The following is a 25,844-nucleotide window of genomic DNA, read 5'->3' as shown; positions in this document are numbered from 1 at the left end:
TGCCTCTGGGTACTGGGAATGCCAGGGGGGCTGTAAGGTGCCACAGACAGTCACTATTTATTGGTCTGGGGGGGCTGTTTGTGCCTCTGGGTACTGGGAATGCCGGGGGGGCTGTAAGGTGCCACAGACAGTCACTATTTATTGGGCTGGGGGGCTGTTTGTGCCTCTGGGTACTGGGAATGTCGGGGGGCTGTAAGGTCACTCTTTATTGGGCTCATATGCCCACCTACGGGTGGCAAGCCGATGCAGCCCCTGATCCATGGAAAAATAAAGCCTGCTCAATAGAGATCTGGACGGTTTCAGGCCATATGTTGGTTGGGGAGGCCCGTCGTTGGTGCCCATATACAGGCAGATAAGCTGGTAAATCGGTCTAAAGAGCCAACTTTTAGATATATTTTCCAGGATCCCTGGGCCTGGGTCACATTTAATTGCCTAAATGAATAGACAGAGCCCCCCCCCCCCCCCCGCTAATTGCATTCTATCTCTTTTGGTTGTGCAGGCCACTAATGAGGTGCACTTGCCCTTGGTGACAATTCCCAGTGGACTTTACAGTTTAAGCCTGAAAGGGTCACTATTTATTGGGCTGGGGTACGGGGGGGGGGGGCTGGGGGGGCTATATTTAACCCCAGTTCGTACCTGATAATTACAATTAAATCATGTTTTTAAAAACTTTGTAACCCTTTTGACATTATGTAAAGTTTCAGTAATTACATTCTACCCCCACTGGGCTATTACCAGACACTGCTGAACGCGAAGCCCGGCTGGGAGCCAGTAAATAACATGTAGCGGGAAGAGACTCCCCAGTGAGGATAATATAGTATATAAGGCTGAGGCTGAGAATGAATCCGACACACAGGACTCGCCCCTAAACCCAATAACACAAAATGGCCGCTCCCACTTTCCTCGCCTCAGACAAATATCCCGCCCTAGCCCCTGACGTGCGCATAGATTATTTCGCCCCTCCTCCTACAGCCGCATGCCCCGCCCTCCAAGGTTCTTATTGGTGTTCGTCCCGCACACCTTACATCTCCTGCCAATGCAAAAAAGCCACGCCCGCCGCACATGTGACGGTGTTACTGGGCAGACGCGCTGAGGTGAGGTACGGGAGGGCGGAGGGATCAAAACATAAACAGCCACAGAAGAGCACGCAGGCGGAAGGGAGAGAGACCTGTGTGTTACATCTGCGGCCCGGGGTAATGTCAGGCGTGTAATGTCTCTGGGGAGGCTTGGCGGCTCCCGTGTGTGCGCGGTGTAGCGATTAGTGTCATGTTTACTGCTTGTGGGAGACGGGGTCCGGCTTGTGTTTGTTTGGGGGGGGCGTGTCCTGTGTGTGTAGGAGCGGGACATTATTATTATTAACTTGTAATTATAAAGCGCAACAGAAACGTATCTTCTCTTTTAAAAGTTTGGGTCCTGGGGGGACGTGTCCTGCCCCCTGTATGCGGGGAGTAAGGGTTAAATATAGTGTTGGGGGGGCGTGTCCTGCCCCCTGTATGCGGGGAGTAAGGGTTAAATATAGTGTTGGGGGGGGTCGGTTAATTGCCCCGTCCTGTCGGAGTTGGGGTTTGTGCCCTGTATGAGGGCGGTGGAGAGGCCTATCTTTTGGAGGGGGTGTGGCCTGTCCCACCTATAGGGGTAAGGGGGCGTTTCCATTCTATTTGTAGGGCTTGTTGGGCAGGGTAAGGGGTGTGGCATGTAGTTAGGGGTGTGTCCTATATGTGGGGAATTAGGGTGATTGTCCTGCTGTTGGGGGTGCAGGGGGGGGGGGGGTGCAGATTGTCCTTTCTCCATTGGGTAAGGAGGGGAGAGTCATACTCTGTGCATGGTGGGGGAGGGGCTGGGGGTGTGTCATTGTATGTGGCAGTGGATTTGGGGGTTCCTGGGGGTCTCCTGCATGTTACGTAACATTAAGGACCAATCCTAATTTTTTTGGGGGGGGGGTGCGGTTTATTCTACAAGTCATGGGGCTAGGAGGGTGCCGTGTCTCCTTAGGGTGCAACTGGGCTACCGGAGTGCCATTGCCTCCTGCTATACCACTTGGCACTCTGTATAGAATTGCTGTGAGAGTGACTGCCACCTGTTCTTAAAAACATAAATACCAGCCTTCCTGTATGTAAATCTAATTAATAGATTAATACCATGGGCAAATAGTATTGCTTGTACTGGCAAGCCACTAATTACTGTCCAGGCGGCAGCCCTAGCCCTAGGGGCCCGTCCCACCGCTGCATCCTCTGTATGTGAGGGAATGGGCAGTTGCAAGCCTTTAACAGGCACAACATTGTTATATTGTTATAAACATTCACCCAAATTGCACCGGTTGTTTCATCTTTCTTTAGCTTGTGTTTTATTAAGGTTTGCTCATAGATTTTGAGATCTAAGTGTTTTATAAACTTAGCATTCATTTCCTGCTGCAAACATGCTGTGTCAGTAGCATCGTCCAGATCACTGGCTCGTGTTTAAAAGGAATATTGTCTTGGGAAGACATGTTTGTTACAAAACCCATCAGTTAATAGAGCTTCTCCAGCAGAATCCTGCATTGTAATCTGTTTTTCCCATGGGGCTAGCCATATTCTTAATTTCCCAGAGTGCCACAGCCATGTGACCTGTGCTCTGATAAACTTCAGGCACACTTTACTGCTGCGCAGCAAGTTGGAGTGATATCCCCCCCCCTCACCCCCAGCAGCCGATCAGCAGAACAATGGGAGGGGAGCAAGATAGCAGCTCCCAGTAGGTATCAGAATAGCACTCAATAGTAAGAAATCCAAGTCCGGCTTGGGACTCCTCCAGTTACATGGGAGTAGGAGAAACAATAGGTTAGCTGAAAGCAGTTCTAATGTGTAGCGCTGGCTCCTGCTGAAAGCTCAGACTCAGGCACACTTTACTGCTGCGCTGCAAGTTGGAGTGATATCCCCCAGCAGCCGATCAGCAGAACAATGGGAAGGGAGCAAGATAGCAGCTCCCAGTAGGTATCAGAATAGCACTCAATAGTAAGAAATCCAAGTCCGGCTTGGGACTCCTCCAGTTACATGGGAGTAGGAGAAACAATAGGTTAGCTGAAAGCAGTTCTAATGTGTAGCGCTGGCTGAAAGCTCAGACTCAGGCACAAGGCACTGAGATGGCGCCTACACACCAATATTACAGCTACAAATACATTTGTTGGTACAAGAATAAAAGTTTAAATGGCAGAGGGAATTATTTGCTGTGTAACAGTGTCATTTGAAAATAAAAAGTGCCCCATAAATATCATGGCAGTGTCCCTTTAAATAGATGTTTTGCTGGAGTACTTTGCCTTTACACTGCGTGTTCCTTCCTTCCTTTTATATTGTGTGTGAAATAGTTCAGCCGTGTCTCTGTTGTGCATCACTCATTGTACAGATACTTGTGATACGTTGGCGCTGGTGTGTAGCCGCTCTAGCATGGGCTAAAGTAATGTAGTGTTGTTGGTTTGATGCAGTGAGCGGCAGAGAAAGGGATATATAACTGCATTGTGTGATTGCGGCTCTGTTCTGTTTCCTTTGTGTTTGTCACAGCAGCAAAAATAATACAACAAATACCTGATTGTTCCTTTGCACTTTGCCTGTTGTTTACATAAGTGTAAGTTATGATACATGAACGTTCAAAATGATGGATTTTCTTAAAAAGATAAACTGGGAACCCATGGGGTGCCCCCATGTCCAGCAACAGCTTCAAGGGGATGTCCACCTTTGAGTTAACTTTTAGTATGATGTAGAGAGTGATATTCTGAGACAATTTGCAATTGGTCTTCATTTTTTATTTGTAGGTTTTTTTGACATTTTCAGTTCAGCAGCTCTCTAGTTTGGAGTTTCAGCAGCTATTTGGTTGCTAGGGTCCAAGTTACCTTAGCAGCCAGGAAGTGGTTTGGAAGAGAGGCTGATATATGAATAGGGGAGGGGCTGAATAGCAAAGAAAGTTACAACAAGTAACAGTAAAACTGGAGCCTCACAGAGCAATAGTTTTTGGCTTCCGGGGTCAGTGACCCCCATTTGAAATTTGCAAAGAGTTGGAAGAATAAGGCAACAAATAATTAAAAAAACTATAACAAATTAATAATAAAGACCAATTGAAAAGTTGCATGGAATTGGCCATTCTATAATATAATAAGTTATCTTAAAGTTGAACCTCCCCTTTATTATATATGGTGCTTTGGGAGTCTGTTTTTTTCATCTTGCAGCTTTAAAGAAACTCCCAAGGGCCAAGTTTGTTCAAAATACAGTTGTCCCAGGGCAGGGAGCTGTCAGCGCTGAACTCTAACAGTTTAATTTTACAGATGTGTAGTTATGATACACGTGTGGCCCTCTTTAGTCTGCTGTCAGGATAAGCTCTCGCAGTTACCCGTAAATCAACACGCAAGCAGGTCTTGGCTGAAATAAAAATGACATTTATCTCCTCAGGCCCCCTGACTGCCTATGGCCCCCAGCAGAAATCCGACGCTGTTCAGAAACACTACTATAGTTTAAATAAACAAAGCTGCTGTGTAACCATGGGGGCAGTCATTAAAGTTGGAAAAAAGGTAGAAAAGGCACAGGGTACATAGCAGGTAACAGACAAGCTCTGTACAATACAATGGGAATCTACAGAGCTTTTGTGCTATGCAACCTGTGCCTTTTTTCCAGCTTGAATGGCTGCCCATCCAATGAGTAATGTTTTTTTGCCCAAACGGGGGCTTACACCGGGGGTAACATAAATGGGCTCAGCTTCAAACAAACATGTTCTTCCCTGCTGCCAATTAGTCATAGGAATAGGATAAAGCTTAAAAACATGGAGCATCCCAGGAGTTGGCCTAAATAGATTGGTGTAGCACATGTTTTGTCCAGCCCCCCTGCTGAACTATAAGTGCCCACTTGGAATAAACTCAAGCTGTGCAGGGGGGCCGGCGGCACTCAGCACACTGCACTGTAGAACAGGAACCAATCCACAGCTAGACTGACCTGATAGGAAACTGAAACCTGTCTTTGTGTGACTTCAGGACTGTGATTGGCTATCCCCCCTTTTACTGTGCTTCTGGCAGGGACACAGACAGGGACCTGAGAGGATCTATTGGGAGCTCCAATAAAGGGGCTATTTTTAAAGATAATAATTGTTAGCCTGAAGTGCAACCAGCACCGTATATTATTCATTATTGCCTACAAGACTGGGGAGGTTCTCACTGGCTAAATGCTTTACAGTATTCCTGTACGTGTAAGAATCCTTGTTTGTATAAATTTATGGGACCTTTCACCTCATTGTAACATTTTTTCTCTTCTTCCCTCCTCTCTAGGCTGAATCTCGAGGAGAGCACATTTATATCCCACAGGTGTATCAAACACAATGGAAATAGAGACACCAAGTGACATAAATGCTAATGTAGCTAATGTAGCGAATGTAGGTAAGTATTTACACAATTAGCCCATTAAAGGGGAAGTTCAGTGTAATGTTTATTCTGGAGTCCTAACCAGATTCTTGGTGGCTGGCTGATCAGAACTAATTCCTTCATGGTTGCATTGGCTTCCAACACCATTTTGAAATTATAGTTGTTAGGTGAGGCCTCTATGTTTTATTTTCTGTTTTAAGCTGCTTTGTTTACAGACAGGCTTTTATATAGGCAATTCACCACCCCTCAGCAAGGGAAATTAGCACTGTTTGCATGCATAGTACTGGCTTTGGCCTGTGGGCAAGCATAACGTTTGCTGTGGCTAAACTTGGGAATAGATCTGGGTACACCGAGAATGTGTCCTGATAGAATTGGTTACACTAGTCTGAATATTGGTGAGGCAGGCTGCACTAGCTTGCATTCCATTGGTCCTGGGTGCACTGGCAGCTCAGCTAGCCATTCATATTGTTGCATGGGGGTGCATTTACCATACATACTACTGCATTTAGACCAGGTAAATGGGCATATTGATGGCTCTGGGTACCCTGGGCAGATATACTACACATACTGTTGGCTCTGGGTACCATGGGCATATATACTACACACATTGTTGGCTCTGGGTGCACTGGTAGGTATGCCAGCTATGCATATTGTTGGATTGGGGTGCATTTACCATACATACTACTGCATTTAGACCAGGTAAATGGGCAAATTGATGGCTCTGGGTACCCTGGGCATATATATTACACATACTATTGGCTCTGGGTACACTGCTAGGTATGTTGGCTATGCATATTGTTGGATTGGGGTGCATTTACCATGCATACTACTGCATTTGAATAAGGTAAATGGGCAAATTGATGGCTCTGGGTACCCTGGGCATACATATTACACATACTGTTGGCTCTGGGTGCACCGGTAGTTGTGCCGGCTATGCATATCGTTGGATGTAAAGTCAGTGGGCAGGCATACTGATGGATTTGTGTACCTTAAGCTGAATAGCGATAGTTGGTGTATGCTGTTAGTTTTGGGAGGCATATATACAATAGGCTTTGCTTGCAGTGCAGATTCATGACAATGAGTCTGGCCCGTTCATACTGGCTACGTAAGGGAAAACACTATGAACTCCACTGTTTGCTGGCTTAGGGCACTAAAATAATAATTATTGTATAACAGCACAAAACCCTTTTATTCTTTAATAGAGTCTGATTCTGAACTAAGTGGAGCAGAGCAAATCAAATATGAAGAAAATGGAAATGTGGCAGAATCTTCTCTTACTGAAGCCAGACTTCACGCCAAAGCAAAGCGCCGCCTGAGGAAAAATTCCTCCCGGGACTCTGGGAGAGGCGACTCCGTCAGTGACAATGGGGAAAGCGCGCGGGGAGTTCTGCCCACGAGTCCAAAGGCAAAACTTATGGATAGAAAATCCCGAACTGGAAAAGGAAGAGGCCTGCCAAAAAAAGGTTGGAAGATCAATTTCTTTCTTTGTCATTCTAATTTTATTACAGTTTTATTTATTTTATATGTACAAAAATAAACCAGTAAGGGACTGGCAGTTCTATGCAACATAAACAACAATGACACTTCCTACGTCTTTCTTTACAGGCAACCGGTCTTATTCTGTGGTTTTTATTTTTTTCTTAAGTTGACTCCTTGCTTGCCTACAGTTGTACGGACCTGCCGGTGCTGTTCTTGGATTCCCTTCTGTTTCTACACTAGGAAGAGAGCCTTTGTGCTGGAGTGGGTGCGGTGCAAGGCTCTGATAGGCTACAGATAATGTTGCGGTACAAGCACTGTACACTAGTGATGTGAGATGACTGTAAGCTGGCTATACATGCGCCAGTTGTACGATATTCTAGATTTGTGGGATATTCGTTCGATTGTTGCCTGGCAATTATTAAAGGGGATATAAACCCTGCTGCGTAGTGCGGCTCAACCAAACTTTACTCAGTTGCTGGACTACAAATCCCAGGATAATGTAACATATAATGAAGGGTGAGGCATGCTGGGAGCTGTAGTCCAGCAACATAAGAGTTGTATTCTTAAAGCAATATTGTACAATAAAACTTTTTAGGCTTTCCAGTGCCTGCGGCAGCATTGAAATGCAAAACAATCCCCCAATGAGAATCCCAGCTGATGTGAGTAAATCCGGCTCCCTGTTCTCTGTTCCTGCAATTGGAGTTGGGAGCAATAAGCACAGTTTCCCAGCACTGAACAAGTCTGTCCCTTTATCCCCATGTCTGATTCCTGTGCCATATAATGACGGGAAAAATGCCATCATTATCTCTATATGTAAGGTACCAGCAAGGGGCCTGACTCAATTCGTGTGCATTTATAATGAAGTTTTTGATCAGTAAAATTCTTATTAGTGAATTTTCTTGCATCTATAATTAAGTTTTTCGGCCACTTCTATGGCAAAACTAGGGGGCGCTGTGGGGCAGTGTTATGGTAGGGTTTACATCCCCTTTAATGGTCAGAACATTGTATAATTTGTTATTTTTAGGACTTTAATGCTACAATTTCATGGCCATGTCTGAGATTGTATTTTAGTTAGAGTCTCTACATTTCCTCATGTCCTGGTTATTAATCACATTGGGTTTTACTTGTTTTATTTCTCCTCATTCTGTTTCACTATATTGTGCTGTATTGGTCTAATAAATCTATTATCCGGAAACCTGCCATTGCCATTTTCCCTATTGCCCAATGTATACAATTTTTCATTTTTGACTATATATTTATTCTTTGTAATATTTCTTGATACTAGAGCCAGGATTAATCTGGTTGGTTGAAAAAAAGTTTGTTTTTTTTAATTTTTCATATTTTTGTAAGAATAAGGCATAGTACTCTGTTATCTGGAAAACACCCAGGTCCCAAACTTTCTGTACAATGATACCATGCCTGGTACCCCCATTGTTCCAGTTAAAAGGTTTAGTTTAGCTTTAAGAGAACTTTTAGTATGTGTTAGTAGCAGTGTTGCATTTGGTCTTCAGTATTTATTTTTCAACTTTTTTGAATGATTTGCCTTTCTGTTCTGCCACTTGCCTCTGCGGGCTTACAGTTTTATTATTGCTATTACTGTTTTTCCTCATCTTTATATTCAGGCACTCTCTTATTCATATTCCAGTCTCTCATTCAAACCACTGCCTGGTTGCTTAAGTGAACGAGGCCCTAGCAACCAGATAGTTAAACCTCACACTGGAGAGCTGCTGAACAGAAAGCTAAATAACCACAAAAAATTAAAAAGAAACCCAATTGCAAAATTGTCTGTCATAGTAAAAATTAATTTAAAGGGTAACAACCTCTTTAATAATGGTGACCTTTTTGGCTAAGCCCCAGAATCACCCAGACTACAACTTGTTCTGTGTCCCGACACCCCCTCCCACACGTCGGACCCCCTCCCATCTGGTACTTTGGAACTTAACTGACAAACCAGGAACATCTGGTAGTGGAAGGTGAATTCCCACATTCTCTTCCCTTTGTCGGCTCTGTATAAACTAAATAAACTCAGAGATTATTCCCTTTGTGTCTTTTTTTTGTTTCCATTGCTGGTTTGTATTCTTATATGCACAGATTTTCTGAGCTTGTATATGGAGCATAAAGATTTGTCTTTTGTTTTTACCTACAGGAGGAGCTGGGGGTAAAGGAGTGTGGGGGACACCCGGGCAAATTTATGACGAAGAAGTTGTTGATATCAAAGATCCAAATTATGATGAGGACCAGGTAGGTTTGGCCAATCCTTGCAGTGTTGATGCCACACGGGGCTGGACAAACGGATGCAGAGAATCCACCCATAGCGAATATCGGGTCTGAGATTGAAACTCTCGTGTTTCCGCGCCGATATCTGCTGCGTGTGCCTGGGCTCAAGCTGTGGGACCGTGTGCAGGGGAGGCAGGCTCATGTCAGAGTAGGGGCCGATTCTCTGCCTGGCCAGAATCATCCCAGTGTGGCATCAGCCTTATCCTTACACAGTTACATTGCTAAGTTGGGTTGAAAACAGACCAGAGTCAGCAAGTTCAACCCTTCCTAGTGAGCCCAGCACCCACACATAAACCCATACTGATCTATCTATCCACTCACATACAGACCCATACTGACCTATCTATTCACATACAGACCCACACTGACCTATCTATCCACTCACATACAGACCCACACTGACCTATCTATCCACTCACATACTGACCCACACTGACCTATCCACTCACAGACCCACACTGACCTATCTATCCACTCACATACTGACCCACACTGACCTATCCACTCACAGACCCACACTGACCTATCTATCCACTCACATACTGACCCACACTGACCTATCTATCCACTCACATACTGACCCACACTGACCTATCCACTCACATACAGACCCATACTGACCTATCTATCCACTCACATACAGACCCATACTGACCTATCCACTCACATACAGACCCACACTGACCTATCTATCCACTCGCATACAGACCCACACTGACCTATCTATCCACTCACATAAAAAATATCCCCTGCAGGGCATTCCCCAACCTCACTGCCCTCATCGTATGGAACCTCCCTACCCAACATCCCCCGGCAGGGCATTCCCCAACCTCACTTCCCTCACCCTGAAAAACCACCTCTGCTGCTTTAAATGAAAGCTCAAAGTATCCTGAAACAGCACTCACTGTTTTTCATACTGTAAAGCTATACCTGTTATGAGGGTTACCCATTATTTTCTACTTGAGAGCCCCAACTCTCTGTAAGTATATGTTAGGGAGTAGCCCCAATGATGTGGGAAGTTTCTTGCTGTGAACTCCCAGTGTGAATGGGTTTCTGTCTGCACACTTGTGTCTTTGTGTTTCCAACACCTGCCTATTCCAGAAGGCTGAATTCCTGCTGCGTCCTTGGCAGCCACGCGCCTGCTGTGGGAGCATCAAAGGGAGTGACCAGGTGCTGATCACTTTCTCTACTATTTATACATTGCTAAAAATGTTTGCCATGAAACATATAGATATATAAATATATTTCTAAGCTATTCGTAGATATTCATATATTCTTTTCTTGATCTTCTACAGGAGAGCTGCGTCTATGAGACAACTGTCCTTCCTCTGGATGAAAAGTCCTTTGAGAAATCGGTCACCCCAATTGTGCAGGAATATTTTGAACATGGGGATGCAAATGAAGTTGCAGTACGTTCCATAGTAACCTTCTTAATGCATAATCTGAATTAAGTGGGTATCCGGTTTGGATGTGTCGTATATACAATTTGTTTAGTGAGCCAGGCACACTGGCTTCCGACATCTGCTGAAGTAGCCATTAATGTGAGATCCATAGCAAGGGCAAGGAAATATAGTGATCTTCAATGCTAGGTCATTTAAAAACTACGTTCAATATTGTTCATGTGTCTGTATTAACTGTTGTGGGCCTGGCTAGCGCAGCTGTTTGTGCAGCCCAATAAATTCCAACCCCCCCATGAACAACCTCTGCCCCGAACAGAGCCCTGACTTTTAAATGAATAAGATACCAATATTTGGTAGCAAATTACATATTCCTCCTCCGATTTCAGTTATGCAGCACCCAGCAAGCAGCTCATTCATCAGAGTGACGTCCCATTCCATAGCTCGACAGCTAAGGCTTCCATATTTCTAGAAATGTTATCCCATCCCATGTGGAGCTAACTGACAGAGGGAATTACAGCCTCTGTCCCAGAGGATATAGAATTTTTTGAAGGAATAAATACCATGTTTAGAAGTAGACTTAAGACAGTTCTACAAAGTTCAGAGAGATTTTGACATTAGTGGCTAAAGGTCTAATTGCAAAGGACTTTATGGGTCATTTTACCCCTAGGGCTTGTGCTTAAAGTGGTTGTTCACCTTTGAGTTAACCTTTAGTATAATATAGAGAGTAGTATTCTGAGACAAGTTGCAATTGGTCTTCATTTTTTATTAGTTGTAAGTTTTTAATTATTTCTGTTTTTGTTTGACAGCTCCCAGTTTGGAGTTTCAGCAGTTATCTGGTTGCTAGAGTTTAAATTACCTTAGCAACCAGGGAGTGATTTTAACGAGAAGCTGGTATATTAATAAGAGATGACTTAATAAATAATAATAAGTAATTAATAAAAGTTGAGCCTCACAGAGCAATAGTTTTTGGCTGCTGGGGTCAGTGACCCCCATTTGAAAGCTGCAAAGAATTAGAAGGAGGCATATAATCAAATCAAAACTATAAAAAAAAAAAATAATGAAGACCAATTGAAAAGTTGCTTAGAATTGGCCGTTTTAAGTTAACTTAAAGTTCAATTAAAGCAGTAAGCCAGAAACATTCGACATCATGTTTTGAGCTTCTGTACCAGTCCAAGACCCCCACGGCCCTGTAGCAGGGAAGGTCTGTGGCCCCAGTAGCCCCCCATCTTTTTTTTTTTTTTTTTTTCCTGCTGATTCCCAACACATTCTCAGGGCTGCAGTCACTTACCTGCACTTAGGGACTCACTGTATACTGTAAATACATAATATAAATGTCACAATATAGGGCTGATTAGTAATGAACGCAGGTAATTACTACGTGGCAGCTGCAATTAGCATCAGGATGTAGTAATCAGCCCTGTAGCATCAGCTTATATGACATTTAAGCCTCCATTTTCTGCTTGATAATTTGCGATGACCCCTAAGCTTAGCTTCTCACAGCCAATCAGAGCCCACAGAGCACGTTCAGTGTCACAGACACTTTCCAAGATGGGACAAGTGTAAAGACCTGAATCATTGTTGCTACTGAGCTGCTGAACCTTTAGGCTGGTGTAGTAAGTTAAGTACATGGAATATGACATTTTTAGCCATATTCATTTTTAGGGTTTAGTTCTTCTTTAATGTATTTCTTGCCTATTGTTTATTTCTTGTGCTAAGCAGGGAAATTAAATCAAATCTGTGTTTGATCCTTGGGAAGTGGATAATTAGCTTACCGATATACTACTCCTCCCTTCACCCTTTGATGTGACTGTTTTGTTAGCAGGGGTCCGTTATTATGGGGAATTTTTTATGCATTGGAAATCTAGATATAAACTTGGCATGGAGGACCAGTCTGAGCATTTAAACCAAATAGATTTATAAATTGTTGGGTTTTTTCCACTGCATTGGCCAATGATGTCCTTTTAACTAAACCATAATCTGAGACTAGAGCTTTTCATTTACTGGCCCTGCCCCTAAGAAACACAAGTGAATCTTCTGATTCTGGATTTTCATGCCATTTGTGTTCTGGATATGCGCTCGTGACCCCTGGGCCAAATTCTTTGCCGCTCCACTCCGGGTTCAGTAGATTCAGTAAAAGCCATTGGCCCAATGTTATTGTGGGAGATTTTATTCCCTTTACTTCATACACAGGGGCACATACCGGCCATACCTCTGCCAGTGCTATACATACACTCACTATAATTACCCCAGTGTATTTGCTCCTATTAATCATTATATGTAGCTGACTTATCTCCACAGCCTTCTGTAACATTCACACCAAAGTTGTCCTCGGATTCTCCACCTCCACTGGAGCCGATCATGTTCTTCTATTGAGGAGAAGTAACCTGAGCCTTAGTCAGGCGCCTGTAGCCATGTAGTCGGGCAATAACAGAAGCCGGAGGGGGTGTGTAAGGATGGGAGTTGTAGTAGTTAGACAGGGCTCTGGGCTGTTTAGAGAATAGGGTTCTCTTGAGGTTTAAAAGTTACATTCCTCACCCCTAATGTTGTGTGTTGCCATTAAAGCAACAGTTCCGTGTAAAAATGAAATAGACTGCACAAAATAAAAAATATTTGTAATATAGTTAGGCAAATATGACATCTATAAAGGCTGGACTGGGCAGATGTCTAACATAATAGCCAGAACACTACCTCCTGGTTTCAGGTCTCTAACCTCTTAGTTAGTCAGTGACTTGAGGGGACACCACATGGGACATCTGTCAGTTGGTTTGTGAGCACGCAGTTCTCTTTCTAATGCAAACTAACTGACTGTTATGTCCCATATGGCCCCCCTCAAGTCACTGGTTACTGACTGCTAACGGTTTAGAGAGCTGTAAAGGAGGAAGTAGTGTTCTGGCTATTATCTTAGACATCCTCTAACTCCAGCCTTTATAGATTACATTTTTGCCTAACTATATTGAAAACCTTTTTTATTTTGCGCAGTCTGTCTATTTTACCCAGTTTTATTTTTACACTGAACTGTTTTTTTTTTTTTTAAAGTGTTGCCATAGCCCCCAGCCCTACAGTCCTACTGCATGCCTTACAGCCGACCCTGCCCCTGCTTCTATAGGCTGGCATCACTTTTTTTTTCTAGTCTCACCAGCTGTAAGACTCCCTGCCCTTTCCCAGTAATGCCATCAGTGTTCAGTCCCACCCACTGCCTGAGTCACAGGAGAAAATCAAATCCAACTTACCGAGATTTTCTTTTCCTGGACTGTAGCATGGCAGTGGGCAACTATGGGTTAATCCCCTGTCACGTGACCATAATTAACAAGTTCTCAATAAATTTGGCTCCCCGCCCCCAGGCATCCATCTCATTGAATGTAATCCGAGAGCTCTCCCCAAAAGGGTCGGGAAGCATGCCCACTGCCATGCTACAGTCCAGGAAAAGAAAATCTCGGTAAGTTGGATTTGATTTTCTCCTTTCCTGTTCCTTCGCATGGCAGTGGGCAACTATGGGATGTACAAAAGATAGAAAAATTCTAGGGAGGGAAAACCAGAGAGAGCTAAACCCACATACTGGCCACTGAACCCCCCCCTAACTAGAGTGGTTACTCCATAGGGCAACTTCAATAGTGTTAATAGCTACAGCGGTAGCCAAGTAATGTTAGTGATGGAAGCCCAATACTAACGACAACATTCCCCAGGAGAGAGACCACCATGTAGTTGCAGAAGGCAATAGTAGAATCATTTCTTCCTGCAAATAAAAACATAGAAGCTGATATGACAATATTCAGTTGCAGCCAATACAGGCAGATCCGGCAATACAGTTGTACCATAACAAGGCGGACACTAAAGAGTGTGACAACCTTCTTGTAAACATACTCACCACCTTTTTGCCTTAGGGTTACCTTTGCGGCACTATAGGACTGAGCCTTGCGAGATACATATAAGGAATGATATACTTAGTTTGGGTTTGGTGAGACCAGGGCCAAGCCTGCTGTAGAGAGATTATTAATTCAACATACTAAAATGTTAATGCAGACACACAGAATGTACTGGATAACTCCAGATAGTCCTATAGCGAAATTATATAGTATAATATGAGCACTAGACAAAAAGTTACCAAATAGCAATGAATTATCACTATGTTTGTATATCGATAAATAATTATATTATAGTACGGCAATGAAGAAACGCCTCAATGACAGAGCGCAACAGTGCCCTAATGAAGGGCTGCAGATGATACAGCATCCTAAAAAGATATACTGCAGCAGATTATATTAATGTGCCATACATCTCCTCTCTGAACTGTAAAGGGAAAACTGTTGAAACACATACTGTATTCAATAGAATGACCAGACTTCCTGCAGTTTTACATATGCTGTAAAGTACAGATAGGAACAGGAAGAGAGGGAAAATAGCCAAAGAAGAGGCCATAGTGTAACACTAGGGCAATACCCCAGGGAAAATAAAAGACTTAGAACATATGCCAAGAATTATTGGTGAAACACTGCGTCCATAAAAAGCTGTTTAGGAGTTAAAACTAAACCAGCCTATAAATATATGGTAAAAGATCATAATATTAAAGAGCTTGCTCCATGTGTCCCAATATAAAATGTAACTGCCGGACTGTGTATATAGAAATGAAAGTATTTGCTATACAAATAATACTGAGTCTTAACGACAGATTAACACTGATGAAATGTTCTTTGGTAATAATTTAATACCATATTCACCACTTTTGCACCCCTGCATCATAATACTCATACTTACAGTTTGGATGCAAACACCGGCTTATTGCGCATATCCCAAAGGCTTTGCGACTGACTGCGATGGTAGGCACAATTCGGCCATGGTTCAGATTGAACCCTCACAGGCCCCACACAGGCTATAATACCCGGACCTGGAGCTTCAGCAGGTAGAGCTCAGACATCCTGCCGGTACTAGGGGTGAGCTCGAGTGACAGAAAATGAGATGGATGCCTGGGGGCGGGGAGCCAAATTTATTGAGAACTTGTTAATTATGGTCACGTGACAGGGGATTAACCCATAGTTGCCCACTGCCATGCGAAGGAACAGGAAAGACTCTCTGCCCCACTCCCTGTAAGCTTCCATCTGGGTGTTCTAGTCCCACCCACTGCCTGAGTCACAGACCCTCTGCCACGCTCCCTGTAAGCTTCCATCTGGGTGTTCTAGTCCCACCCACTGCCTGAGTCACAGACTTTTTGCTCCCTGTAAGCTTCCATCTGTGTGTTCTAGTCAACTATTATTAGAATACATGTTTTTGGGGGGCAATATGAAGCTATTAAATGTCTGGTTTCCTGCAGGAAATGTTAAAAGGTTTAAACCTTGGTGAAATGAAATGTGGCCTGCCGGTGTTGGCCGTGTCCCTCGCTCTGGAAGGGAAAGCCAGCCACCGGGAAATGACATCCAAGCTTCTCTCCCATCTCTGTGGGACCCTACTTAGCACTGAGGATGTAGAACGTTCATTCGACAAACTCCTCCAGGAGATGCCGGAACTGGTTTTGGATACACCCCAAGCTCCACAGGTTTGTTCATGTGCGATATGGCATTTTCACTATTATTGGTGCAAATCCACAGGTTGCACATCAGTGTCATAAAATAGATTTGTTGTTGGGATCTTCACTTAGAAAATGAATCAACTTTGATGCCCTGAAATCTCCAGAACAAAAAGCTAAAAACAGAAAAATCAATAAAAAAATAACATTAAATTGCAAGTTTTTGTGTCATACTAAATATTCATGCTCTGCCTTCCCTTTTTTTTATTAGCAAACAGTGCTTGTGCTCTGCCATAACAAATATCCACTTAGGAGGGAGAGGGCACACAGGACTTTTTCATAAATTTATTTATCTACCTGACGAAAGCTCCTGTGTGGAGCTGAAACGTTGGTCTCAATAAACCTCTGATTTATTCTATTTTTGGTCTTGCGACTCTTTTGTGAAAATCCTGTGTGCCGTCACTCCAGCCTGTATATATCTATATGCACACTGCCTTTGCTCACAGTGTTATCTTTTCAGTTGGTGGGCCAGTTTATTGCCAGAGCTGTTGGAGACGAGATCCTGAGCGCCACTTACTTAGACGGCTACAGAGGGACAGTGGACTGCGTTCATGCTCGGTGAGTTTTTCCTTGGGCAACCCATCCAGGAAAATGTCCGCTATGGAGTTTGTATCTCAGCCAGCCAATCATAGCAAAATATCTCTGCGACGACCAATTAATGAAACGTATTTGTTAGCTAGCAAATTTAAGTTTCCATAGCCAAGACATGAAATAATACAGTTTATTTGGTAATTAAAGAAAATGCTTTAACTGACTAAACACACCCTGTATCCCTGTATGTACAGTGGAGGAAATAATTATTTGACCCCTCACTGATTTTGTAAGTTTGTCCAATGACAATGAAATGAAAAGTCTCAGAACAGTATCATTTCAATGGTAGGTTTAACAGTGGCAGATAGCACATCAAAAGGAAAATGGAAAAAATAACTTTAAATAAAACATAGCAACTGATTTGCATTTCATTGAGTGAAATAAGTTTTTGAACCCCTACCAACCATTAAGAGTTCTGGCTCCCACAGAGTGGTTAGACACTTCTACTCAATTAGTCAACCTCATTAAGGACACCTGTCTTAACTAGTCACCTGTATAAAAGACACCTGTCCACAGAATCAATCAATCAAGCAGATTCCAAACTCTCCAACATGGGAAAGACCAAAGAGCTGTCCAAGGATGTCAGAGACAAAATTGTAGACCTGCACAAGGCTGGAATGGGCTACAAAACCATTAGCAAGAAGCTGGGAGAGAAGGTGACAACTGTTGGTGCGATTGTTGGAAAATGGAAGGAGCACAAAATGACCATCAATCGACCTCGCTCTGGGGCTCCACGCAAGATCTCACCTCGTGGGGTGTCAATGATTCTGAGAAAGGTGAAAAAGCATCCTAGAACTACACGGGAGGAGTTAGTTACTGACCTCAAATTAGCAGGGACCACAGTCACCAAGAAAACCATTGGAAACACATTACACCGCAATGGATTAAAATCCTGCAGGGCTCGCAAGGTCCCCCTGCTCAAGAAGGCACATGTGCAGGCCCGTCTGAAGTTTGCCAATGAACACCTGAATGATTCTGTGAGTGACTGGGAGAAGGTGCTGTGGGCTGATGAGACCAAAATAGAGCTCTTTGGCATTAACTCAACTCGCTGTGTTTGGAGGAAGAAAAATGCTGCCTATGACCCCCAAAACACCGTCCCCACCGTCAAGCATGGGGGTGGAAACATTTTGCTTTGGGGGTGTTTTTCTGCTAAGGGCACAGGACAACTTATTCGCATTAACGGGAAAATGGACGGAGCCATGTATCGTGAAATCCTGAACGACAACCTCCTTCCCTCTGCCAGGAAACTGAAAATGGGTGGTGGATGGGTGTTCCAGCACGACAATGACCCAAAACATACAGCAAAGGCAACAAAGGAGTGGCTCAAGAAGAAGCACATTAAGGTCATGGAGTGGCCTAGTCAGTCTCCGGACCTTAATCCAATAGAAAACCTATGGAGGGAGCTCAAGCTCAGAGTTGCACAGAGACAGAAACCTTAGGGATTTAGAGATGATCTGCAAAGAGGAGTGGGACCAACATTCCTCCTAAAATGGGCGCAAACTTGCTCATCAATTACAAGAAACGTTTGGCCTCTGTGCTTGCAAACAAGGGCTTTTCCACTAAGTATTAAGTCTTTTTTTGTTAGAGGGTTCAAAAACTTATTTCACTCAATGAAATGCAAATCAGTTGCTATGTTTTATTTAAAGTTATTTTTTCCATTTTCCTTTTGATGTGCTATCTGCCACTGTTAAACCTACCATTGAAATGATACTGTTCTGAGACTTTTCATTTCTTTGTCATTGGACAAACTTACAAAATCAGTGAGGGGTCAAATCATTATTTCCTCCACTGTATGTATGTATGTATAACTTTATTTATAAAGCGCTACTTATGTACGCAGCGCTGTACAGTAGAATACATTAATATAAACGGGTATTAAAATAGATAAATACAAAGTATTACAATAAGCACAAATAAATGCTGTATCAGCGTGATCGGATGGACACCCTACAACGGTGACCCCCTTGCTGTTATTTCACTCTTGGGCTGTCAGAACCATAAGGAGTGAAGTAGACTGTAGTTCCTCTTCTTCATCTTCCTCATTGGCAGATACTGTGCGTTGCCAGATTAGACTTACAAATATGGCAGATAGATAGGTATCAGTTGGAATACTGGATACCATAACCAAAAACTGTATGTTATGTGCCCGGTCAGCAGAAGGAGCAAATATTCCCATGAATGTTTCTGGGAGAGAGATGGCTGAGGCTTATGCTAGGTCACATAAAAGAGTGGATAATTGGCTTCTGTTGCTAGTTTTACTTACCAAAACCTTATGTTGAAGAACAAGACCCAGAGAAAAGGTAGTTTAGCCAAAAAAAGGCTTCTTTTAATATAAGTCAAAATTACAGAGTCTTACTAGAAGCGTTTAGCCACACAGATTAACAAGTGTCACAAAAGGATTCAGAATGGTTTTAGTAGTCATACCCTTTTATAACCAACTTGTTTAGCATTCACAAGTACCACCTTATTTGTGAGAATCTCATAGGTTATTTCTAACCCACCCCATGAATCCTATAGGTCTAAAGCTAGCCCACCCCATGAATCCTATAGGTATAAAGCTATCCCACACAATGAGTACTATAGGTGTAAAGCTAGCCCACCCCATAAATCCTATAGGTCTAAAGCTAGCCCACCCCATGAATCCTATAATCCTATAGGTCTAAAGCTAGCTCACCCCATGAATCCTATAGGTCTAAAGCTAGCCCACCCCATGAATCCTATAATCCTATAGGTCTAAAGCTAGCCCAGCCAATGAGTACTATAGGTGTAAAGCTAGCCCACCCCATGAATCCTATAGGTCTAAAGCTAGCCCACCCCATGAATCCTATAGGTCTAAAGCTAGCCCACCCCATGAATCCTATAGGTCTAAAGCTAGCCCAGCCAATGAGTACTATAGGTCTAAAGCTAGCCCAGCCAATGAGTACTATAGGTATAAAGCTAGCCCACCCCATGAATCCTAAAGGTCTAAAGCTAGCCCCCCCATGAATCCTATAGGTCTAAAGCTAGCCCAGCCAATGAGTACTATAGGTGTAAAGCTAAACCCAGCCAATGAGTACTATAGGTGTAAAGCTAGCCCACCCCATGAATCCTATAGGTCTAAAGCTAGCCCACCCAAAAGACATTCTGCATGGACAGCATTTATACCATGAGCTGCTCGCTACTAGAACTGCAGGGCAGAGATGAGAGTAATTAAGAAAATTCATCTCTTGTTCTGTACGCCTTTTTGTGTGTATATATCATGCATGCAACACTATATTATTTAATATATTCGTGTATTAAGTGTCCCAATATATCTCACTTACCTTTAGGTTGTCTTTTTTTACACCTGTGGGGGTCTAAAGCCAGTCTGGACTGATAGCAGAGGGTCTGCTCTAAGATACCATAAACAGTTACCACTTATTATACTGGTGTAGGCCCTTTGGGGCATTGTATACTGATAATACCAAGGCCTAATTTAAAGCTCAGTCCAGACCTGGACTTTGGTCCCTTTTAGAACATACCTGTCATCAGTAAGTGTCTCCATCACTTCCATAGTGTAGGCCCGCTAAGGGCCCGAGACCCTCTTGTTTGCCCCTTTTGTTATGTCTCACTGGTGTCTTCCCCACCTTTGAACCCCATATGCATTTGCTTCTATTTATTGTTGCAATAGATAATCTATATTCCATGTTCTTATTCTAGTGCGGCGCTAGATCGGGCAGCAGTGTTACTGCGTATAACAAAGGGAGGGAGAAGAAGAATAGACAGCGTTTGGGGGACTGGCGGAGGGCAACTGCCAGTTAATAAGCTGGTTAAAGAGGTAAAGTGTTCATTAATGTGAAACTGGAGCTAAAATACATTTCTGTGTGACAGTTTTATAACGTAGCTCTTCCCCCCCCCCCCCCGTGTGACAGATTGACTTGCTGCTGAAAGAGTTTGTGCTCTCTGGGGATGTTGTGGAAGCGGAGCGGTGCCTACAGGAGCTCGAAGTCCCTCACTTTCACCATGAACTCGTTTATGAAGTAAGGACTCTCTTTTTATCCTTTTATCATTAGAGAGGTTGGGCACTGATGTTGGGGATCAGTCTCAGTCGGGGTTCCACAGGGGGTCAGTTGGGTTGCCCCTCCCCTTGCTGCTATAACTGCCCCTGCCCTTCTGGGAAGGTTCCCACTAGATGGTGGAACAGTGTTGCTGGGAGTTGCTCCCATTCAGCCACAAGGGCATTAGTGAGGTTGGGCAGTGATGTTGGGGGTCAGGCTCACAGTCGGGGTTCCATCCCACAGGGGGTCAGTTGGGTTGCCCCTCCCCTTGCTGCTATAACTGCCCCTGCCCTTCTGGGAAGGTTCCCACTAGATGGTGGAACAGTGTTGCTGGGAGTTGCTCCCATTCAGCCACAAGGGCATTAGTGAGGTTGGGCAGTGATGTTGGGGATCAGGCTCACAGTCGGGGTTCCATCCCACAGGGGGTCAGTTGGGCCCCCCCTCCCCTTGCTGCTATAACTGCCCCTGCCCTTCTGGGAAGGTTCCCACTAGATGGTGGAACAGTGTTGCTGGGAGTTGCTCCCATTCAGCCACAAGGGCATTAGTGAGGTTGGGCAGTGATGTTGGGGATCAGGCTCACAGTCGGGGTTCAATCCCACAGGGGGTCAGTTGGGTTGGGGTCAGGGCTCAGTCAGGTTCTTCCCATCTCAGCAAACCCATTCTGTATGGATCTGGCTCTGTGCATGGGGGGGATTATTGTGCTTAAACGGTAAAGGCCCCCCAAACTGTCCCACAAAGTAGGGAGCAGGGAATTACCAGGAATGTCATTGTACCCTGTAGCCTTAAGGTTTCACCAGTACCTGGGGCCCAAACCATGGTAACAGCCCCAGCCCGTTATTCCTCCTCCTCCACTTAATGTTACCATTGACATTATCCATTCAGGCAGGTTAGGTTCTCCTGGTATCAGCCCAACCCAGACTATTCCATCTGATTCCAGAGAGCACATTCCCATTGCTGCCAAGTCCAATAGTGGTGATGTGGCATTGCACAGCCTGGCATAGTTCTTGTGCCACTTTGAACTGCACAGTGAGTGTTCCAGCCGCCCCATGCAAACACAAATAAATGGACAATATTCACTTATTTCCACAACAACGCTACTTTAGGTAGTAGAGGCTTTTTGCATGACCCCTTTTATATGAAATGTTGTTAAATTCAGTGGGTGCTACACTTGACATTGCCAGTTGTACCTATACAGGTAATAACACACATGATTGTTTTGCCAGGCAGTGCTGATGGTTTTGGAAGCCAACGGTAACAACACATACAAAATGATGCTTAGTTTGCTGGAAGCCTTGTTGAAGTCGGGCGCTATAACATTGGACCAAATGAAAAGGGTAAGTCTGCCCCCTACTGATGGTAAAGTGAACACTCCACAAATAAGGTCACTGCTAGTGAAATTGACATTATTATCGCACCTTAATCCCCTATAAAGCTTCCTAGCAAGAATTATGCTTTGTCATAGAACTACAGAAAATGTTGATGTAATATTAACATCAAAAAGGGCAAGTTTACCTATAATTTAGATATCTGCTTTTTCACTTGCCAGAGGCTAGCTCTGATTGTTTTTGATCAAGGACCCCACCCCCCCCCTTTTTACAATACAGCCCATGTTTCTTTCTTTCTGTCTCTCTCAACAGTATTTCATGCTGCATTTCTATCACCTTGCTATAACAAATGAAAAGTTAATTTAAAGTCCCGTTCCAAGCAACTTTGCAATTGTTCTTCATTATTTCTAGTTAAGTATTTGCCTTCCTCTTCTGATTCTTTCCAGCTTTCAAATGGCACCTAAAAACCCCAGCACCTAAAAAAGCCACTGCTTACAATTTTATTATTATTTTTACTCTTTTTTTTTTTTCCTTATCTCTCTGTTTAGGCTCCGTTCTATTCACACTCCACACATTCATTTAAACAACTGCTTGGTTGCTAAGGAAAACAAGACCCTAGCTACTGAGATTCCAAAGTGGAGAAAACTGCAAATTGTTTCAGAATAGCAGTCTCTACATCTTATTGAAATTAATTTAAATGTGAATGACCCCTTTAACAGAGACTGATTGATTGGTTTTTTTTCTTTATATTTCAGGGCTATGATCGAATATATCAGGAAATTCCTGACATTAACTTGGATGTGCCCAAGGCGTATTCCGTACTGGAGCGATTTGTGGAGGATTGCTTTAAAGCTGGAATTATTTCCAAACAAATAAGAGACCTCTGTCCTTGCAGGTGACTTTCTTATACAAGTGTATATTCCGTGCATCCCTATACTTAAGGTTAACTTAAAGGTGAACTACCCCTTTAAAAAATAATTTACATTTTTAAAAACTATTTCCTTTTTCTCTGTAATAATAAACAGTACCTGTACTTGATCCCAACTAAGATATAATTACCCCTTATTGGGGCAGAACAGCCCTATTGGGTTTATTTCATGGTTAAATGATTCCCTTTTCTCTGTAATAATAAAACAGTACCTGTACTTGATCCCAACTAAGATATAATTACCCCTTATTGGGGCAGAACAGCCCTATTGGGTTTATTTAATGGTTAAATGATTCCCTTTTCTCTGTAATAATAAAACAGTACCTGTACTTGATCCCAACTAAGAATAATTACCCCTTATTGGGGGCAGAACAGCCCTATTGGGTTTATTTCATGGTTAAATGATTCCCTTTTCTCTGTAATAATAAAACAGTACCTGTACTTGATCCCAACTAAGATATAATTACCCCTTATTGGGGGCAGAACAGCCCTATTGGGTTTATTTCATGGTTAAATGATTCCCTTTTCTCTGTAATAATAAAACAGTACCTGTACTTGATCCCAACTAAGATATAATTACCCCTTATTGGGAATATTAGCCAGTAAGCGATAGATTTCATGTAAGTTCCACATTACAGTTGAGCAATATTTTCCTATCTGCACACAGGTCTAACAGGGAAGGGTGTATCACTGGTGATGTTGCCCATAGCAACCAATTAGCAATTGGTTACCAACAAGTTAGAAAACAAAAGCAAATATCTCATTGTTTGCCTTGGGTAACCTTACTGGCGATATGTCTCCAAACCCCATAGTGTATAAGATCAGGGCTTTTGCACGCTCGCTGTGTATATGGAGCCTTAGGAATACACCCCCCCCCCCAGATATATCCCATATACACAGCAGATTCCTGATCATACCAGTATTTACTATAAAGAAGTAGAGCGGATTCCTAATGAGGTGTAATGAGCAGTGGGAAGGGATTTATGTTTAATACTCGGTGTGTAGAGCAGATGGGCAGATAAGCGGCTTTACTGGGGACTGGGTCTGAAATTCTGCCAGAAAACTGGGAGGAGGGGGGAAATCAAGGGAAAGTAAAGAATTTAGGTGGATGAGTGTAAGAGCCACACGGTACCGGTACAGAGATCCCATATGCTACAGTGTGTTGGGATACCTGCAACTTTCCACTATGAATTTTTATTTAAAATTTTCCGTGCTTTAAAAGTTCTGTGTAAATGTAATTGCTATTGAAAGCAGCATTTGCTGACCTCCTGGTTGTTACTTTATAAGCAATGTTGCAAAGGTCTGTCAGGCTGCTGCCTTGTGTTACACTGTTTCAGGGGTCAGTCTCCCCCAGCGAGTCAGGTCTGTCAGGCTGCTGCCTTGTGTTACAGTGTTTCAGGGGTCAGTCTCCCCCAGCGAGTCAGGTCTGTCAGGCTGCTGCCTTGTGTTACAGTGTTTCAGGGGTCAGTCTCCCCCAGCGAGTCAGGTCTGTCAGGCTGCTGCCTTGTGTTACACTGTTTCAGGGGTCAGTCTCCCCCAGCGAGTCAGGTCTGTCAGGCTGCTGCCTTGTGTTACACTGTTTCAGGGGTCAGTCTCCCCCAGCGAGTCAGGTCTGTCAGGCTGCTGCCTTGTGTTACACTGTTTCAGGGGTCAGTCTCCCCCAGCGAGTCAGGTCTGTCAGGCTGCTGCCTTGTGTTACATTGTTTCAGGGGTCAGTCTCCCCCAGCGAGTCAGGTCTGTCAGGCTGCTGCCTTGTGTTACACTGTTTCAGGGGTCAGTCTCCCCCAGCGAGTCAGGTCTGTCAGGCTGCTGCCTTGTGTTACATTGTTTCAGGGGTCAGTCTCCCCCAGCGAGTCAGGTCTGTCAGGCTGCTGCCTTGTGTTACACTGTTTCAGGGGTCAGTCTCCCCCAGCGAGTCAGGTCTGTCAGGCTGCTGCCTTGTGTTACTGTTTCATATGCCGGATCCCCCAGGGCAGGAAATAGAAAGTGATAGAGCAATTATATATAGAAATAACTCAAAAACTATTGCAAGTTTGTAATGAATGTATATTGCAAAGTTGCTTAGAATTATCTTTTCTTGAAATTAAGCAAAAAAAAAAAAAAATTAATTACATTTTGGGTTGACTTGTCCTTTAAAGGATTCCCATTTGGTTCACCTTTAACACTTTATCCAGTAGATAAGTGGTAACAACCCCTAACACTAAATGACTGCAATGTGATTTGTTCTTTGCAGAGGCAGAAAGCGCTTTGTAAGCGAAGGAGACGGAGGGCGTCTGAAAAGTGAGAGCTACTAGCAAGGAGCAGTCTCGCTGTGAGGAGGAGGAGGAAGGATTTCGATGGTGGTTTTATACATACAAGGTGTAAATGTTATGGATACGGAGCCTTTCTATAACAGTTTTTGATATCTCACAGATTCAGGGTCAGGGACGTGGGCATTTAGATACAAGCTGCTCCCCCCAGCAGGGGAGAATTGGGTATTAGCTGCCCCCCCTGAAGTGCCATTTGCTTACAGTCTAATCATTCCATGCTCTGCACTTGCGCACAGCACTCTGACTCTCACACTGATCATTAACACAAAGCTTTATAACACGGGAGGGTACCCTATGTGCCCCCGGCTGGGAGTTGTAGTTAAACCGCAGCTAGGAGGCTACAGCTTGTGTGTATCTGATTGAACCCCTCCGGGGCTGCTGCTTTTTAATACCCGGTCTTTGAAAGTGGATACAAATGACCTACAGTCGCAACTGTTTTGTAAACGTCAATCATAAAGGGGGAAGGCGGGAATGAATCTTTTGTTCAGAATACGGTGGCTGGAACATCTATTTTTCTACAGAAACAAAATAACTGGAAAATCTAAATTCTGCTGGAGTGTGAATGTGCAAAATAAATACAAATAAATATTC

The 25,844-nt window shown here is 43.6% G+C and overlaps 1 protein-coding gene across 5 annotated transcripts; it reads left to right on the top strand.

Moving 5' to 3' along the window:
• The first annotated feature begins 1,015 nt into the window (after positions 1-1,015).
• On the top strand, positions 1,016-25,844 carry pdcd4 (programmed cell death 4). Of its 5 annotated transcripts, none has more exons than XM_012966333.3 (13): positions 1,016-1,094; positions 5,279-5,386; positions 6,574-6,834; positions 8,997-9,091; positions 10,229-10,297; positions 10,423-10,536; positions 15,833-16,054; positions 16,545-16,642; positions 20,354-20,471; positions 20,566-20,673; positions 21,915-22,025; positions 22,772-22,911; positions 25,178-25,844. In XM_012966333.3, exons 2-13 carry the CDS (start codon positions 5,329-5,331, stop codon positions 25,236-25,238), a joined length of 1,455 nt encoding a protein of 484 aa, XP_012821787.2. In that variant the 5' UTR covers positions 1,016-1,094; positions 5,279-5,328; the 3' UTR covers positions 25,239-25,844.

Source organism: Xenopus tropicalis, chromosome 7 (assembly GCF_000004195.4).
Source record: "Xenopus tropicalis strain Nigerian chromosome 7, UCB_Xtro_10.0, whole genome shotgun sequence".
NCBI lineage: Eukaryota > Metazoa > Chordata > Amphibia > Anura > Pipidae > Xenopus > Xenopus tropicalis.
Note: the sequence above shows the minus strand (reverse complement) of the source record. Positions and strands in the feature narration are given on the sequence as shown.